Source organism: Aegilops tauschii, chromosome 5, assembly GCF_002575655.3.
Source record: "Aegilops tauschii subsp. strangulata cultivar AL8/78 chromosome 5, Aet v6.0, whole genome shotgun sequence".
NCBI classification, from domain to species: domain Eukaryota; kingdom Viridiplantae; phylum Streptophyta; class Magnoliopsida; order Poales; family Poaceae; genus Aegilops; species Aegilops tauschii.
Window position 1 is genome coordinate 78,151,246 of NC_053039.3, and position 19,563 is coordinate 78,170,808.

Consider the following 19,563-nt stretch of genomic DNA (forward strand, 5'->3'; position numbering starts at 1 on the left):
GACAAGTTTAGGACAGGCCGTTGACGGGCCAATTTGACAGAGAATGTTGGGCCTTTAGCTGGGCCGGCCCATTATGGTCTGCAGAATCTTGTGGGCCTTTAGCTGGGCCGGCCCATTGTGGTCCGCAAAATCTTATGGGCCTTTAGCTGGGCTGGCCCATTATGGTCTGCAAAATCGTGTGGGCCTTTAGCTGGGCCGGCCCATTATGGTCCGCTAAATTTTGTGGGCCTTTAGCTGGCCCGGCCCATTATGGTCCGCTAAATCTTATGGGCCTTCGGTTGGGCCGGCCCATTTAAACTTTGTGGGCCACTTTTGGGCCGGTCCACGTGTCAACATATCATAGGCCCATCTCGACCGTTGGATGAGTGACACATGTGCCAACGCGGAGCTGACGCGTGGATCCGTCAGCCAATGAGAATTTTACACGTGGAAAATCGGCATTGGTCGTGGCTGTTAATGGGTTATCGGATCCAAAATCCGACCCGATAGCTTAACGGCGTTCCGTTACGGTGGATGCCACGTGTCGGTCACCCTTAATGAAAGCACTTCTGTGACGCGCGATTTATCGTCATGGAAGTGGACACTTCCGTGATGATAATTTTGGCAATGTCATGGAACACTTCTACGACAGCACAGGTATGACTATCTTGATTCTGTCATAAATTTATCATGGATGTACATGCATGACAGAAAACGCGACCTACTGTGACAAACACGTATCATCACGGAAGTGTATTTTTTTTGTAGTGAGCGCTCTTTCTACCCAGCGCTACTACTAACTACTAGTAGCGTGGGGTCATAAACAAACGCTACGGGTAAACTTCTATCTATAAGCATTTTCCTAGTAGTGTATGGCAGTGGTGATGACGATGGTGCGGTGGCGCGTGACAACTTGTGAACAGAACTCGAAACTCTAAAGGACTAGACACTAAGACCAGCAACTTGATACGACGATGCAACCGCAAATTCAGCAAAGCAAATACAGAAAAGATTATGCTATAGCTGAGATTGGTTTGGATATGATGAACTAACCCTATTTTTTTGGCTTTTTCATGGACTGTAGATATGAAGAACATATTCGATCTAAACTATGAAAAAACTGGAAAACCTCACCGAGCAATCTGGAAATCTGATACCACTTGATAGAGGCGAGGGTGTCTCGTCTTTCGATGAGATGGTAGCTATCGTTTTTGGTGGAGTAGACTTTGACAATCCGACTACGAACGTGCGAAGACGTCGCGCCTTAGCAATCGCTAAACCAACTCCAAGAGGTTATTGACCACGCCGGAGGACGATCAACCTGACCACGAGGGTCTGTTTCCTGCACGCAAACGAAGAACAAGCAAGAAACTAAAATCGCAGTCTGGATATTGCGAATATAAGATGGAAGCTTTATTAATGAAGGTGGGGTTCTGTGACGTCTTGGTCTGGTCGTTGGACACAAACGAAGTACGCGAAATTGCAGCTATGACGAACTTTTAATCTAAACAAAACCCAACGTCTAAACGACGCCCTAAGGGCTGTATATATGGAGGAAGAGAGGGGAATTTCATGACCCCTCCGAAACCAACCCTAACTCTTGTTTCCCCACACATACGGACTCTAAAAATATCCTATAGTCAAGTATTTCGAAATTACATGGGCCTGGCCCAAAAATAAGGTGGCGCAACACTATTATAAGCTATGGACGAAATTTATGAAAGGGCATCTTAGAAAAAACAAGAATTTTCTTCTTTTTTTATTAACATTAAGAAAAAAGGAGGTATAATTTCTTCTTTTGCAGGGATTTCAGGAAAAAAGTCGGGTTGTTACCTATTCTATTCCCTTGCTTGGATAAAAACACCCATCTTTCCGAACCATGAACGAGGAAAGGCATGAGATAAATATTGGCTAGTAATTGTGAAGCCCCAATCCGATTTGTCAAAGGGATTGGATTGGTGACTTACCCATTCAGTGTTATATTTCGTCCATGTCCTTGTATGTCATCAAGGAGGCTTCAAAGCACTGAAATCTGCACTAGAAACGCCGTTCTGGTTCCCTTCGCGCGCGCCTTCATCTCCATGCTTGTTTCTGCTCCAGTGTTCATCCCACCTGTCCATGCTAAGCCCTTCATGAGTAATCAACACAAATGTATCCAATTTAGGCAGCATCATATTCTCATGAACATTAGAATTGTTACCTAGAAACAAAAGTACCTAGTAATTCAATTGGCGTGCGCGAGCTCTAGTAATTGGTCCAGTATGTATAGCAGCAGGGGCTGTGGGTATAACAATGGTATTGATGTCCTCATCACATTTAGGAGATCAATGGGGATCATCTCAAGGTACTTCAAGCAAGTGTTGTATGTTGTTCGGGAGCTCAGAGGAGAGATGATCAAGTCACCAACTGGCCGGACTCCTACCAAGATTCGCACTAGACCAAGATGGTATCCATACTTCAAGGTGAGCATTGCACAATGTAGTTCATTGCTTGATATGCTTGGATTGTTTAGGTTGAGCACTAACACAATCTTGTATTGCCATTTCAGGATTGGATTGGGGCAATAGATGGTACTCATGTCACTGCCAGAGTGCCGAGGTCACAAGCTGCAACATACAGGGGGAGGAAGCACTACACAAGCCAGACTGTGCTTGCTGTTGTTGACTTCGATCTGAAGTTCACCTATGTGCTGGCTGGCTGGGAAGGGTCAGCACATGATGCTAACATACTCAGTGACATCATGAGTCGTCCTGATGGCATCAACATCCCTGATGGCAAGTTCTACCTAGGAGATGTTGGCTATGCATGTCGGCCAGGTATTCTTCCACCCTTCAGGAAAACCAGGTACCATCTGAACGACTTCGCTGGTAGGAACTACCCTAGGTGTAACACCCCGCATGCAACTTTCCATATTTGTAACTCCAACTCTTGCCATTTTCGGCTATGTGATATGATATTCCCTTCGTGGTCGGGTTTTGTTTTTGTTTTGCTTTTTATTCATGTCATGCATTTTCATATCATGTCATCATGTGCATTGCATTTGCATACGTGTTCGTCTCTTGCATCCGAGCATTTTCCCCGTTGTCCGTTTTGCAATCCGGCGCTCCTATCTCCTCCGGTGCACCCCTCTTGTTTTCTTTCGTGAGCGGGTGTCAAACTTTCTCGGAATGGACGGAGGCTTGTCATGTGGCCTTAGTATACCACCCGGAGACCACCGGTCAAGTTTCGTTCCATTTGGAGGTCGTTTGGTACTCCAACGGTTAACCGGGCATCCGCAAAGTCCATTTGAGTGTGCAGCAAAAAACCCCCTAAAAACCAGCCCAAAACCCACCAAACTCTCTTCCATGCTCTAGGTCGTTCGATCACGATCGTGTGGGCGAAAACCGCACCTCATTTGGAGCCTCCTAGCTCCCTCTACCTATTTATATGTGGGCACCCCGAAATTACATTCGCAGTCCCCGAAACCCTAGCCTTCGTCCCTCCGCGCGCCGGACGTGTCCGTACGCCGCCGGACACAACCCGCCGCCGCCCGCAGCCAATAAGGGCGCGCCACGTCACCCCGGGCGCCCTCTCTCTCCTCCTCGCGCCGCCAGCCCGCCGGGCCCAGGCGGGGCCCGCCCGGCCTGTACCGCCGCCGCCTGCCTCCCGCCCGGCTTGCCCCGCCGCGTTGCTTCTCCGCCGGCCCCGGCCACCCGCGCCGCCGCCGCCCGCCGGTGCCGCCGCCTCCTTCCTCCCTCCGGCCTCCTCTCCTTTCCCCCGTCGCCGGCCACCATCGCTGGCCACGGGAGCCTCGAGCCCAGCCGGCCCCGATCTGGATCGAGTCAACGCATAAGGTTGACCCCGAGCCCCCCTCAAATTTCCTAAGTTTTTTGCATTCTCCATATTATATGTCCCTGTTCCTCATTGCATAACTTACTGTGCATAGCTTTGTTTCGCGCGTGTAATATGTCAAATTGTTCACCTCGTGATGCTCTACATTTTGTTCAATTGCACCATGTTCATTAGAGGTCATCTTGATGCCCAAATCTCTGTTGCAAGAGGGCTAGTTGCTGTTATCTTCTGGTTCTTATCGGAACTTGGAGATTTGTCATTTTTGTATCTTTTAATCTGTGCATCTTATGGGCATGAGCTCTACATGTGTTTTGTTATATACCATGCCATATTTCCAGGAGTGTATGTCATGTATTTTTGTGATCTCTGTGGTGACTAGCACAAGCATGCAAACTAGGCCCCGTAATGTTTCTGATTTCAGGGACTTACTGATTTCTCTAAGTCCTTGTCTGCTGTTATTTTGTTGCCATGTAAACTTGATGCTACAGAGAGATCCATGCATATTTTGGAGATGTTCAGTAAGGATGTTTTGTATATATAGTTGTAATTGATCCATTCCTGCCCTTGTTTGCAATTATGTAGTACCATAGCATGACTCAATCTTGCTCTACTTTTGCTATAAAATATTTCTGGCAGATTCTTAACATGATATGCAATTTTGTCAAGCTTATTGTAGTTGATCCATACATGCTATGCTCTTGTTCTTGCCATGGATAGCGTTATAAACATGTCATCTTACTGTAGGTATGCTTTTTTTGTCATGCATTGCTCTGTAGTGAGTGCATCAAGCTCACCAACATGCCTACATATTATTGTTTCTGCCATGCTCTGTTTTCTGCTAAGTCTGAAACCTGATAACGAAACTTGCTATGTTCACATGCTTGCCATCATATCTTCTGGTCCTTTTTGGCTTATAGTCAGTAATGGACTTTTGTCATATGCATTTAGTAGAACACTTCCATGCCTTGTTTTGCTATGTTAAGTTCCTGTAACATGTTGATTTCGTGCTCTGAACATTGCTACCTGATGCTGTTTTCTGCATGTCCAGTAATTTCACCAAGTCTGTGAACCTGTTATCTTTTGCACTTTTGCCATGCTTGTTTGAGCTTGATATGTTGTGATCTAGCCGTAGCTCAGTGTTCATATTTTGTCAAGCATCTCCTGTAGAGTATTGCCATATGCTTTGTTGCTATGTTGGAGTGCTGTAGCATTGTTACTTGTTGCATTTTAAGTGCTATCATGCTGTTTATCGCAGATTCATGTCATTCTTGTTTTGCTTGCCATTTGCAAACCGTGCATCCGTTTCCGGTGAACTTTATATCGATTTCGACCGAAATCATCTCATATTTCCAGTGGCACGCTTGGTTTTCCAAGTTACTGCCTTGTTCATCATTTTCCTTCCGGAGCACGCATATGCATCGCATATCATATCTCGCATATCATACATGTTTTGCATCATGTTGCTTGCGCATTTCTCGTGATTGATTGTGGTTCCGTTTGTTTGTGTTCTTGTCTTGGTTAGAGCCGGGAGACGAGTTCGTGAACGAGGAACCTGTTGAGTACGCTTACGAGGATCAAGCTTTCGACAACTCTGAGAACCTTGCAGGCAAGATGACCACCCCTCGAAATCACTTCTATCTTTGCTTTGCTAGTTGTTCGCTCTATTGCCATGTCGCGCTACATATCACTTGCTATATCATGTCTCCCATTTTGCCATGTCAGCCCCTAACCATCCTTTCCTAGCAAACCGTTGTTTGGCTATGTTACCGCTTTTGCTCAGCCCCTCTTATAGCGTTGCTAGTTGCAGGTGAAGTTGAAGTTTGTTCCATGTCGGAACATGAATATGTTGGGATATCACCATATCTCTTATTTAATTAATGCATCTATATATTTGGTAAAGGGTGGAAGGCTCGGCCTTATGCCTAGTGTTTTGTTCCACTCTTGCCGCCCTAGTTTCTGTTATACCGGTATTATGTTCCTTGAGTTTGCGTTCCTTACACGGTCGGGTGATTTATGGGACCCCCTTGACAGTTCGCCTTGAATAAAACTCCTCCAGCAAGGCCCAACCTTGGTTTTACCATTTGCCACCTAAGCCTTTTCCCCCGGGTTTTCGCGAGCCCGAGGGTCATCTTATTTTAACCCCCCGGGCCAGTGCTCCTTCGAGTGTTGGTCCGAACTGAGTAGACTGCAGGGGCCCCTCCTGGAAACTCGAGGTCTGGTTTTACTCGTAGGATGTCTCATCCGGTGTGCCCTGAGAACGAGATATGTGCAGCTCCTATCAGGATTTGTCGGCGCATCGGGCGGCTTTGCTGGTCTTGTTTTACCATTGTCGAAATGTCTTGTAAACCGGGATTTCGAGACTGATCGGGTTTTTCCGGGAGAAGGTTTATCCTTCGTTGACCATGAGAGCTTATGATGGGCTAAGTTGGGACACCCCTGCAGGGTATTATCTTTCGAAAGCCGTGCCCGCGGTTATGAGGCAGATGGGAATTTGTTAATGTCCGGTTGTAGAGAACTTGTCACTTGACCCAATTAAAATACATCAACTGTGTGTGTAGTCGTGATGGTCTCTTCTCGGCGGAGTCCGGGAAGTGAACACGGTCTGAGTTATGTATGACGTAAGTAGGAGTTCAGGATCACTTCTTGGTCATTGCTAGTTGACGACCGCTCCGTTGCTTCTCTTCTCGCTCTCTCTTGCGTATGTTAGCCACCATATATGCTTATTGCCGCTGCAGCTCCACCTCACTACACCATCCTTTTCCTATAAGCTTAAATAGTCTTGATCTCGCGGGTGTGAGATTGCTGAGTCCTCGTGACTCACAGATTCTACCAAAATAGTTGCAGGTGCCGACGATGCCAGTGCAGATGATGGGGTCGATCTCAAGTGGGAGTTCGACGAGGAGCGTGGTCGTTACTATGTGTCTTTTCCTGATGATCCGTAGTGGAGCCCAGTTGGGACGATCGGGGATCTAGCATTTGGGGTTGTCTTATTTTCATCTGGTTTATGGCCGTAGTCGGTCTATATGTATGTATTTTGGATGATGTATGAATTATATTTATGTATTGTGTGAAGTGGCGATTGTAAGCCAACTCTTTATCCCTTTCTTGTTCATTACATGGGATTGTGTGAAGATGACCCTTCTTGCGACAAAACCACTATGTGGTTATGCCTCTAAGTCGTGCCTCGACACGTGGGAGATATAGCCGCATCGTGGGCGTTACACTAGGACTCCATAGGAGTTGTTCAATCTCAAACACTCCAACCTTAGAGTAACAGTTGAGAGGGCATTTGGAGCTCTGAAGAACAGGTTCAAGATCCTGGATCAGAAGCCATTCCACCCTTACCCTACCTAGGTTAACCTTGTTCTTGCATGTTGCATTCTGCATAATTGGATCCTGCAATGGGGTGTTGATGAACTGGTGCCTGGGGAGGAAGATGTGATGCCTGACGATGTTGACCTCGGTGGCCATGGTGTTGAGGCATTTGACAATGAAGTCTGAAAGAACAAAAGGCTGGAGTGGGCACAGGCAATGTGGGATAACAGAGGTCAGACGAGAGGAACAACAGAAGCAGAAGAAGAAGTATGAGGAAGAGGAGGAGGAGGGATGATGAACTTTCCCCCATTCAGTCATTTAGTATTACTCTCTCCTTGTACCCCAGTCCATAGAATATCTCTCATCACAACTTTCGTCTTGGCTAGCAGTTTCTCAAAGCTTGGTATGAAATCTGCAAGCCTAAAGTTGAAGGTGGACTTAGGTTGTGTTTGGTTGAGCTGCATATTCTGAAAAAGCTGCTATGGAAAAGCTACTGTGAAAATGTTGTTGTAGAAAAGCTGGAGGCTGTTTGGTTAAAACGACTGTGAAATTGTAGATTTGGTCTGTAATGCCACTGGGGCCCGAGTGAATATATTTATATGCTAACTGACCGTAAAGCAATGATATGTATATTTGTAGGTAATTGAACAATCATTTTGCAAAGTAAAATTATGACAATATAGGTGATTCATATCTAACACATACACAATGCAACGGCTATATTTTGATGCTGCACACATTTAAGAATAAGAGACATTGAAGCAGTTAACAAGGATCTGCGTACATCTATTGCCTAAAGAATTGTAACAGACCCAGCTGACACTATATTCAAGGTTCTCAAGGTAAGACGTTTTTCGGACACGTCTTTTTCAAAAGCTCCTAAGGGAAACCCCGATCCCCTATCCTATAACTCCTCAAATACTCTCCTAAACTGTAACTCCTTAAATTACTCTCCTAAACCATAACTCATTAAATTTTGATGAGTTAGATAGTGTTCGGACATAAGGGCAACTCTAACTGATCCCCAATAACCGGTTAGAGGAGTAAAAACCCGGTTTTACTCGAACTGGCACCCAGCCGATCCCCAATCGGCGTTAGTGGAGGAAATTTTAACTTCAACCAAACCTTTAAATTTAACTCCTCAAACAAAGTAGACCCCACATGGAAGAAGTGTCTCACCCTCTTCTTCTCTCTTCTGACGCGCCCAGCCAGAGCAGCACCTCAGTCGGCGCACAGCTCCAGCATGTCACCTAGCCCTGACCCCATCGCCTCGCCACCGGCCTCTGCCACCGCCGCCAAGTCTGGGATCCCATGGATCACCAACAACGAGCAACCTCCTCCAGTCAGGATTCCGCCTCGACCGCCGCCACCCACAAGGAGTCCAGGTTGAGCATGTCCTCGTCGCTCACATCACACGACTAGGGAGAGGAGGAGGACACTTTGGTGGAGAAGCCATGATCGGGGATGTGGTGGGATATCATTGTCTGCGACGATGAGGAGGCACCGAGGGACGTTGCTGCCATGACGGAAGCTCGGGGTTGCCGTAGAGTTGGTCAGAGTGGGAAGTAACTCTCAGAGCCCCGTGGATCACCCAAATCCGGCCAAATACCCATGGGCGGCAGTGTGGGCAACGACGTCGATGGCGCAACTCCGGTGAGAGGAGTTGTCGGGGGTGCGCCAGCAGCCGGCAGTTCCAATCCTGGGGCAGCCGGTGGCGCCGGTGAAGGCGGAGCATCGCAGATGGGAAGGAGTTTTCCTGAGAACTTGTGGTTGCCCTAAAACATGAGAGAGTTGGGTGGGTTTTGACAGTGGGGATTTAACTGGATAGGGGTTCGGCTAGCTAGGTACAGTTAACTCCTCAAAAGGTAATATGTTGAGGAGTTAAATATTTTAAGGGATCGCCTAGAGGCACCCTAAGCATGTGCCTAAATATGTCTTCTGGAGATCAGTTCTTAAGATAAAACATAATCATTTAGATTGTGCACCTTGCAAATTTGTAAACGCATACTATTGTCTAGAATGAACCTAGGTACCCTTTTTTGGAAAATATTCATAGTCATCGTCGAGTTCAAAATCAAGGCTTTATTTACCCTTGGACGAGTCTCTCATCTTTGGTTTCCTCAATCCAAAAATTAGAATATTCCTCTTATTAGAAACTTATTTGGCGCTAATAGTACGGCCTGAATTTCTTGTATTCTTGTTTATGCTTGTGATTTTATGGATAGACTCATATGGAAGCACACCCCTGCAAGAGTCTGCACTACTAAAAGTGCTTACCATAGTTTGAAGTTTATTTTATCTCATAGTGTTCAAATTTAACTGTATCCTAAGAAGACACACTCGACAATAGTCAGATTGGTGTGTTCATGGGGACAAAAAGAACATAACAAATGCAGCCGAATAAACAAAATGTTGAATAATTAGAAGAACGATCAAAAAAATGCTTGGAAGAAATGTCACTCTACAGAGCAGCTCGGGGTTGAATGCAAGACGAAGCATATAAAATGACCTGGATCCAACGACCATCCACGGGAACCATGAGCAAGACGATGTGATGGTTCGTCGTTCCAAAATACTCCCTCCATCCGGAAATACTTATCGAAGAAACAAGTATTTTCGGATGAAGAGAGTATAAGATAAGACACATAAGTTTTCTTGTTGGCTTGTTGACAACGTTTTAGAACTTTCACGCTAAAATTCAAACATCTTGTATTTTGTAACAGAGGAGGCGGCGGTCCGGCAGCAACAAGCAACAATAAACGGGCAAGGCAGCGTATACACAGCGACGGCGAAAAGGTTGCAGCAGGGAGAAAGAACAACTCAGAGGCACCCCGCAAACAAACAAAAAACAGAGAGAGAACAACTCAGAGGCAGAGGATGGCGATGGAGCGTCATTCCAGACATTTCCGTAACATTTTTTTTCTTGCAGGGGCATAACAAATTTGTTGTGGTGCATACCAGGCAGTGTTTGATTTACATGACAAATTTACACTCTCTTGTCATGGTATCTTGTTCAGACTACTGAAAACACTCTAGATCTACAAGCTGAACAAAACCGCCGAGATCATTGTTACAATGTTTTCTGATCACATGGCAGATAACAAGGAGCATGGGTTAACAAGATGGAAATATTGGCCTCAGCCATCAATCTGCGCTGCCAATGAGAGAAAAACAAGGTGTCCTGATTAGACTTTCGAGCAGCTCACATGTCATCATCATCAGGAGTAGAGGTGGCACTTTCCAGTCCCAGCACATACTGCACACTCATCGGCATCGCCTGCAACGTGCCTCAGGCAGTACTTGATGCGGTCATTCATAATATCCTACAGAAACATGTTTGCCGTGGAATTTGTAGCCAATCAACTTTGAGATTATACTGAAGAGGAGATTGCTCTTCTTGATTGTCAAAAAAAAAAGAGAAGATTGCCTGGGATAATATGAACAGTGGAGTAGGTGGTATATTCAATTTGGTCTGCTATCTATAAATACCATATTACAGAATTAAAGCAGATTATCACGATAATTTCAGATTACTAGCATACCGCTTACTAATATAGCAACAAAGTGGCATACTGATACAGTATAGAATCAAATACCACAGTGATCTACAAGTAAAATTTACAAGAATGTAACACAGTAACATAATGGCATGCTAAGGTAATGAAAAATTAATCCATCGTGTTCAATAACTCTTTGATTCATTGTGCGGAAAAAAAAAACCATTATGCCTTTTTAGTAGAGAAGTTCAACATTCCCTTCAAGAAAAATTTAGGAAATTCAAAAGGATGGAAGTTTTAGTAGATCTACTTATCAACGAAAATCCACATTCCTTTTCATGATTTTTCTGGAGGGCTGGAAGAATAAGTTGTCTAAAAAATGCAGTTTCCAACTTTCAGCGGGCATCTAGTTTACTTTTCGATTAACAACTAGTTCTCATAAGAAAATGAGACTGCACAATGCAAACTGTGATAGACTATGGGGGAATTAATGAGCACATACCACCATAAGCTCATGCAATCCAAGAGGAGCAGTGACAATGTAGGCCACGTTAGAGTGCTCTTTAGAGGCTTCTGCTGCTAAAGAAGGTATATCCTGAGAAAAAACAGTGCAGAATTGAATGAGAAATATTGTCTTACTATAGCTATGTAAGCATTAAGATATTACACAGAAACCGCTACCTACTTCTGCATTGAACATTTTAATAAACTGAATACCAATGTTAAATGGCTGAAAATCTTACTTGTTTCCAGTGCCGTCCAGGTGAGAGGAAATATGGGCTGACAATAATGCGGGATGCTCCTTGCTGGACACATTTTCCAAATGCTTCTTTAATGGTAGGCTCAGCGAGCTCCTTCATTTTGTCAAATGAATAGAAAAAAGAACTAGATAAATATGATTTATTTGCCCCAGAGTCTCCAGACCATATATAGTTTAGTAGTACAACCAAATAGCAAAGAATGGACAAATAGATACCAACATAAAAAGCCAATGTGTTGCTAGAATTGTATTATCATACCAAATTAAATATTTGTTAAAATAGCTCCGAGCAATGTTTCAATCAACAAGTAAACTCCCAATTATGCCACAAATATCTTTTAGGAATAATTTTGAAAAACTACTTATGAAGACAATGTCTTCACAAATATTTCTAAATCAGTACTTTGGAAACGAATTTTAAATTACTTATGTCACATTGTTACTACAAAGCATCAGAAACCGCAACATGAGTAACATTAACAGTGGCAGATGCTTATCTTAGACGCATAAGCTGACGATTTAGACCATTAAATATAGTTAGTATCCTCAACTAGATTGACAAATGATGTTAACCTAAACTCAAAGTGTTCCTTTGTGGATGTTGCCAACAAAATATGTATGGACTCGAATGAGAGGAATGTCAGAGAATCCAAAGGTATATATACAGATTCTCATTGGTAAATAGAAAGAATCTACTGAATAAAATCATGTCAGATAGAGAATTCTAAATGAGTGACCATGTTAATTATTTTTATTTTTCCGCAGAGAGCGGTCTTGTGAGTTGGCCAGTACAAGGTAGTTTCAAAGAATAGCCTGCACTCCATTAGAAATCTGCAGCCATGTTCAGTGGCAAGCAAGGGAAAATTAAATCCAGAAATGCTTTATGTAACCTGAAATCAAAATTACAAGTTGATTTACTGATTGCCAGTTTACTGTCATAAAATTGGCAAAGGGCTGCAGGCTTAAAGCAGAGTTTAATAAATTTAGAATCTGCACCTCCCTCCCTAATCAGAAAAGCAATTGCACAAAAATTGCAAGAACAACAAGCATACCATGTGAGCAGGCTCAACAATCCTGTAGCCAGTCCTTGCCCTGAACATAGTAACAAAATCGTCTGCAATTTTCAAGAAATTACTACTCAAGATAAGCACCATGGGAAACACCATAAAATTCACAGAAAATAATCGGTCCATTACTTAGCATGAGATTAGATTCCTGTCGCCGTGACCCATGGTCGACTATGATCACACCATCATTCTCTCCCACAGCATAATCCTGTTCCCCAGTCATTTCAGACCTGGAAGCAGAATTTGGTCCGGAATTCATGGCACGGTATCCACTACTTCTTTCAACTGTCGGCAACTTGACAAAATCACGGCGAGACCTCACATTAGTGGTCCTAATGCCAAAAAAACAAGAAACAGGGTTAAAATTAAAGGAAACACAAGAGTTGGCCAAGAAACTGAATACAGGTCCAGCAGGCAAAAACTTACCTTGAGGGAAAATTGCCCGCTGGAGTTGCAGTGAATGGTTGAAAGGAGATTGACACAGGGTGCATAGACCTATTAGAGCAGCCCCTCCACGCTTGCTTCAGGTACGAGCAGAGGACAGAAAGACCCCTCTATATTTTCTTAGACAGTCGATCTAACAGCACCTTCTGTATAAAAGAATATTTCAGTGTGGATGATAATTCCTGATGAAAGACATGCCAGACGCGGGATACAAAAAGGCATCTAAGAGATGACTGCCTAAAACGCTCGGGAGGCCCTGCATTTCCATATGAGCAGATACAGTTTGCAAAATCAAATTAATTACCCTAGTGACATCTTGCTTGCACTGGTAACTAGAGCTAACCCATTGCACGCAAATTCAGTTTTAATGAAATTTGAATGGGACTAGAACTATCACCAAAGTAAGTTACCTACTGAGCTGTTGCCAAATACTACTAGGAATAAGAATCGTGCTACAATCGATTACGAAGGGAAACTGGATCGAGTGACTGCCGGTGAAATGCCCAACCAAGTTCATGAACATCTATTTGAGGTGCCTCTGAAGTAGGGGCTGTCGTCGGTGCCCAAAGGGGCTGCTAAGTTCCATCTCACGGAACTAGGTCTTAGAGGATTCAACTGATAGAAACGGAAGATAATAGGTGGGATAGGGGGAAGTTTCGGGTGGGAGGGGAGCATACCTCCGCCGCCGATGCCGCGTCGGCCGCCGGTGCGACGCGTCAGGGAGGTGGAGAGGAACGATTCTTTTTTTCTTGATGATGACAGTGGGTGGAGAGGAACGATTGCGAGACAGCGTGAGGGAGACGAGAGAGGGCGTGGTAGGGTGGAGGGAGGCTGGTGACGTGTCAACATTTCTGGGACTATTTGGTTTGGGTCCTGGGCTAGACATGGAGGTGTGTGCGTGCGTAGTGCTGCCACGTGCGGAAAATTCGCCGCTGGGGCATGTTTGGACATTTGACAAAATATTTGTGTTTCTAAAAATGTTGAGAAATTTGAAAAAAATAGCTTTTCATAAAATATTAGAAATTAATAAATGTTCACGAATTTAAAAAATGTTCCATGTGTTAAAAAAATTCAAATTTGAAAAATAACACGTTGACAAAAACTGTTGTGTTTTAAAAAATGTTCACTTTTGCCATGTTTAAAAAATATGTAAAATTTTGATATACTCACCATTTTAGAAAAATTATCACAATTTATTTTTAAAATATTCACAATTTTTACATATCTTTTTTTCATGTTTAATTTTCCAAAAACTAAATTAAAAAACAACAATAAAACAGGCACTACAATTGTCATCTTGTTATTGTTTCCGCTCCTGCTCGCTACTCTATCGTGAGCGTTACAATGCGAAGCAATGGGCCGGTCCAGTCACGAATTCCCCTATGCAAAAAGATGGCAATTCGACATGGTAAGCGTCGTATAGGAGCTCACCTCGCCCTGAGCCCTGATGATTAAGTTTAGGTTTAAGCCTCGGAAGATTGACATGCAACTGCTGATTTTTTTTCATGGTGATACGTGTATACCGATCTAAGAAAACTATAAAAATAACCGAACTCTAGCATTTGCACAAAGAACCATCAACGAAGAAGAAAAATTACAATCAAGACGGATGAAAATCCCTAAGCTTGATGCCAATGCCTGTCACTCGCCTCCCGCAGCACCGCAACATCCATCAAAGAAAAATATGACGGGTCACCTCTTCACCCGAGCTTGACGCGGCCCCATCGCTTATATGCAACTTTCTGAACCTCCAAAGTAGCTTAGAAAAGGTAAAGCTATTGTCCTTGAAAGAATCTGGTCAGGGTAGCACCCTGGACATGACTTCAAACTTCAGATCTGACACCCTCGCTCGACAACCACGAACTCATCACATGATCCATCGTCTTACAGTTACCGCCGACACATACCACTATTTGCATCCTCTCCTACACTACTGATACGTCTCCAACGTATCTATAATTTATGAAGTATTCATGCTATTATATTATCCATCTTGGATGTTTAATGGGCTTTACTATGCACTTTATATTATTTTTGGGACTAACCTATTGACCCAGAGCCCAATGCCAGTTTCTGTTTTTTTCCCTTGTTTCAGTGTTTCAAAGAAAAGGAATATCAAACGGAGTCCAAACGGAATGAAACCTTCGGGAGAGTTATTTTTGGAACGGAAGCAATTCAGAAGACTTGGAGTGTACGTAAGGGAAGCAACGAGGAAGGCACGAGGCAGGGGCGCGCCCTCCACCCTCGTGGGCCCCTCGTGGCTCCCCTTACTGACTTCTTTCGCCTATATATATATCCATATACCCTAAAAACCTTCGAGAACAGAATAGATCGGGAGTTCCGCAGCCGCAAGCCTCTGTAGCCACCAAAAACCAATCGGGACCCTGTTCCGGCACCCTGCCGGAGGGGGGAACCCTCACTGGTGGCCATCTTCATCATCCCGCGCTCTCCATGATGAGGAGGGAGTAGTTCACCCTCGGGGCTGAGGGTATGTACCAGTAGCTATGTGTTTGATCTCTCTCTCGTGTTCTTGAGGTGATATGATCTTGATGTATCGCGAGCTTTGCTATTATAGTTGGATCTTATGATGTTTCTCCCCCTCTACTCTCTTGTAATGAATTGAGTTTTCCCTTTGAAATTATCTTATCGGATTGAGTCTTTAAGGATTTGAGAACACTTGATGTATGTCTTGCGTGGGATACCCGTGGTGACAATGGGGTATTCTATTGATCCACTTGATGTATGTTTTGGTGATCAACTTGCGAGTTCCGCCCATGAACCTATGCATAGGGGTTGGCACACGTTTTCGTCTTGACTCTCCGGTAGAAACTTTGGGGCACTCTTTGAAGTTCTTTGTGTTGGTTTGAATAGATGAATCTGAGATTGTGTGATCCATATCGTATAATCATACCCACGGATACTTGAGGTGACATTGGAGTATCTAGGTGACATTAGGGTTTTGGTTGATTTGTGTCTTAAGGTGTTATTTGATACGTCCATTTTGCATCATGCTTTTATATCGATATTTATTGCATTATGGGTTGTTATTACATATTAAGTCACAATACTTATGCCTATTCTCTCTTATTTTACAAGGTTTACATGAAGAGGGAGAATGCCAGCAGCTGGAATTCTGGGCTGGAAAAGGAGCAAATATTAGAGACCTATTCTGCACAACTCCAAAAGTCCTGAAACTCCACGAAAGTTATTTTTGGAAATAATAAAAAAAATTGAGCGGAAGAAATACCAGAGGGGGCCCACACCCTGGCCACGAGGGTGGGGGCGCGCCCTACCCCCTGGGCGCGCCCCCTGCCTCGTGGGCCCCCTGGTGGCCCTCCGGTGTCCATCATCTGCTATATGAAGTCTTTCGTCCGAAGAAAAATTAGAAGCAAGCTTTCGGGACGAGACTCCGCCGCCACGAGGCGGAACCTTGGCGGAACCAATCTAGGGCTCCGGCAGAGCTGTTCTGCCGAGGACACTTCCCTCCGGGAGGGGGAAATCATCGCCATCGTCATCACCAACGCTCCTTTCATCGGGAGGGGGCCAATCTCCATCAACATCTTCACCAACACCATCTCCTCTCAAACCCTAGTTCATCTCTTGTATCCAATTCTTGTCTCTAAGTCTGGGATTGGTACCTGTAGGTTGCTAGTAGTGTTGATTACTCCTTGTAGTTGATGCTAGTTGGTTTATTTGGTGGAAGATCATATGTTCAGATCCTATATGCATATTAATACTCCTCTGATTATGAACATGAATATGCTTTGTGAGTAGTTACGTTTGTTCCTGAGGACATGGGAGAAGTCTTGCTATTAGTAGTCATGTGAATTTGGTATTCGTTCGATATTTTGATGAGATGTATGTTGTCTCTCCTCTAGTGGTGTTATGTGAACATCGACTACATGACACTTCACCATTATTTGGGCCTAGAGGAAGGCATTGGGAAGTAATAAGTAGATGATGGGTTGCTAGAGTGACAGAAGCTTAAACCCTAGTTTATGCGTTGCTTCGTAAGGGGCTGATTTGGATCCATATGTTTCATGCTATGGTTAGGTTTACCTTAATACTTCTTTTGTAGTTGCAGTTGCTTGCAATAGGGGTTAATCATAAGTGGGATGCTTGTCCAAGTAAGGACAGCACCCAAGCACCGGTCCACCCACATATCAAATTATCAAAGTGCCGAACGCGAATCATATGAACGTGATGAAAACTAGCTTGACGATAATTCCCATGTGTCCTCGGGAGCGCTTTTCTCTATATAAGAGTTTGTCCAGGCTTGCCCTTTGCTACAAAAAGGATTGGGCCACCTTGCTGCACTTTATTTACTTTTGTTACTTGTTGCTCGTTACAAATTATCTTATCACAAAACTATATGTTACCTATAATTTCAGTGCTTGCAGAGAATACCTTGCTGAAAACCGCTTATCATTTCCATCTGCTCCTCGTTGGGTTCGACACTCTTACTTATCGAAAGGACTATGATAGATCCCCTATACTTGTGGGTCATCAAGACTCTTTTCTGGCGCCGTTTCCGGGGAGTGAAGCGCCTTTGGTAGGTGGAATTTGGTAAGGAAAAATTTATATAGTGTGCTGAAATATACTGTCACTTGTTACTATGGAAAGTAATCCTGTGAGGGGCTTGTTCGGGGTATCTTCACCCCGACCAGTAGAGCAAAGAGTTGCTCCTCAACCTACTGAACCTACTGAAAATGAAAATGTCTACTTTGAAATCCCTTCGGGTATGGTAGAAAAACTGCTAGCTAATCCTTTTACAGGAGATGGAACATTACATCCTGATGCATGAGCACCTAATATATGTGGATGAAGTTTGTGGATTATTTAAGCTTGCAGGTATGCCCGATGATGCTATTAAGAATAAGGTCTTCCCTGTATCTTTGAAGGAAGATGCATTGACATGGTATAGGCTATGTGATGATATGGGATCATGGAACTACAAGCGATTGAAATTGGAATTTCATCAGAAGTTTTATCCTATGCATCTTGTTCATCATGATCGTAATTATATATATAATTTTTGGCCTCGCGAAGGAGAAAGCATCGCTCAAACTTGGGGGAGGCTTAAATCAATGTTATATTCATGCCCCAATCATGAGCTCTCAAGAGAAATGATTATTCAAAAAATTTATGCTCGGCTTTCTGATAACAATCGCACCATGCTCGATACTTCTTGTGCTGGCTCTTTTATGATGAAGACTATTGAATTCAAATGGGATTTATTGGAAAGAAGTAAACGCAACTCTGAAGATTGGGACCTCGACGAAGGTAAGGAGTCAGGTATGACACCTAAGTTTGATTGTGTTAAATCTTTTATGGATACCGATGTTTTCCGTAAATTTAGCACTAAATATGGACTTGACTCTGAGATAGTAGCTTCTTTCTGTGAATCTTTTGCTACTCATGTTGATCTCCCTAAGGAGAAGTGGTTTAAATAACATCCCCCCATAGAAGTAAAAGTAGCTGCACCTATTAAAGTTGAAGAAAAGACCATCACTTATAATGATCCTATTGTTCCTACTGCTTATGTTGAGAAACCACCTTTCCCTGTTAGAATAAAGGATCATGCTAAAGCTTCAACTGTGGTTCGTAAAAGCAATATTAGAACTTATACACCTCCTGAGCAAGTTAAAGTTGAACCTAATATGGATATTGTTAAAGATCTCTTGGCTGATAATATTGATGGGCATGTTATTTATTTCTGTAATGAAACTGCTAGAATTGCTAAACCTTGTGCTAAAGATAAACATAGACCTGTGGTGGGCATGCCTGTTATTTCTGTTAAAATAGGAGATCATTGTTATCATGGCTTGTGTGATATGGGTGCTAGTGCTAGTGCAATACCTATTGACTTATACAAAGAAATTATGCATGATATTGCACCTACTGAGTTAGAAGATATTGATGTCACAATTAAACTTGCTAATAGAGATACTATTTCACCAATGGGAATTGTTAGAGATGTTGAAGTCTTGTGTGGAAAAACTAAATATCCTGCTGATTTTCTTGTTCTTGGTTCCCCACAAGATAACTTTTGGCCCATTATATTTGGTAGACCCTTATTGAACACTGTTAATGCTAAGATAGACTGTGAAAAGGATGTTGTTACTATTGTTCTAGGTGATATGTCTCATGAGTTTAATTTCTCTAAGTTTCGTAGACAACACCGTGAAGAGGAATTACCTAGTAAAGATGAAATTATTGGTCTTGCTTCTATTGCCGTACCTCCTAGTGATCCTTTAGAACAATATTTGGTAGACCATGAAAATGATATGTTTATGAATGAAAGAAGGGAAATAGATGAAGTGTTCTTTAAACAAGGACCTATTCTGAAAAACAACTTGCCTGTTGAAATCTTAGGGGATCCTCCTCCACCCAAGGGTGATCCCGTGTTTGAGCTTAAACCATTGCCTGATACTCTTAAATGCTTATCTTGATGAGAAGAAAATATATCATGTTATTATTAGTGCTAACCTTTCAGAGAAGGAGGAAGAAAAATTATTGAAAACTCTGAAGAAGCACCGTGCTGCTATTGGATATACTCTTGATGATCTTAAGGGCATTAGTCCCACTCTATGTCAACATAAAATAAATTTGGAGAAAGATGCCAAACCAGTTATTGATCATCAATGACGGCTGAATCCTAAGATGAGAG

The 19,563-nt window shown here is 43.3% G+C and overlaps 2 protein-coding genes across 5 annotated transcripts; one reads left to right on the plus strand and one right to left on the minus strand.

Annotated features, from left to right (window-relative positions):
• Positions 1-2,306: 2,306 nt before the first annotated feature.
• On the plus strand, positions 2,307-10,097 carry LOC141022578 (uncharacterized). Its single transcript, XM_073498841.1, has 4 exons — positions 2,307-2,441; positions 2,528-2,846; positions 9,849-9,921; positions 10,055-10,097. The coding sequence occupies exons 1-4, from the start codon at positions 2,307-2,309 to the stop codon at positions 10,095-10,097; spliced, it is 570 nt and encodes a 189-aa protein (XP_073354942.1).
• LOC109758196 (sirohydrochlorin ferrochelatase, chloroplastic) lies at positions 10,004-13,749 on the minus strand. Of its 4 annotated transcripts, none has more exons than XM_020317041.4 (7): positions 13,571-13,749; positions 12,876-13,039; positions 12,579-12,781; positions 12,435-12,496; positions 11,366-11,476; positions 11,125-11,217; positions 10,004-10,448 (listed from the first exon to the last, which is right to left on the minus strand). In XM_020317041.4, exons 2-7 carry the CDS (start codon positions 12,938-12,940, stop codon positions 10,344-10,346), a joined length of 639 nt encoding a protein of 212 aa, XP_020172630.1. In that variant the 5' UTR covers positions 12,941-13,039; positions 13,571-13,749; the 3' UTR covers positions 10,004-10,343. The 4 variants fall into 4 exon arrangements, with proteins under 4 accessions (XP_020172630.1, XP_040244882.1, XP_073355979.1 ...); XM_040388948.3 differs by having other exon boundaries at positions 10,004-10,552; XM_073499878.1 differs by having other exon boundaries at positions 12,876-13,036; positions 13,571-13,705.
• Between the last annotated feature and the right edge of the window lie 5,814 nt (positions 13,750-19,563).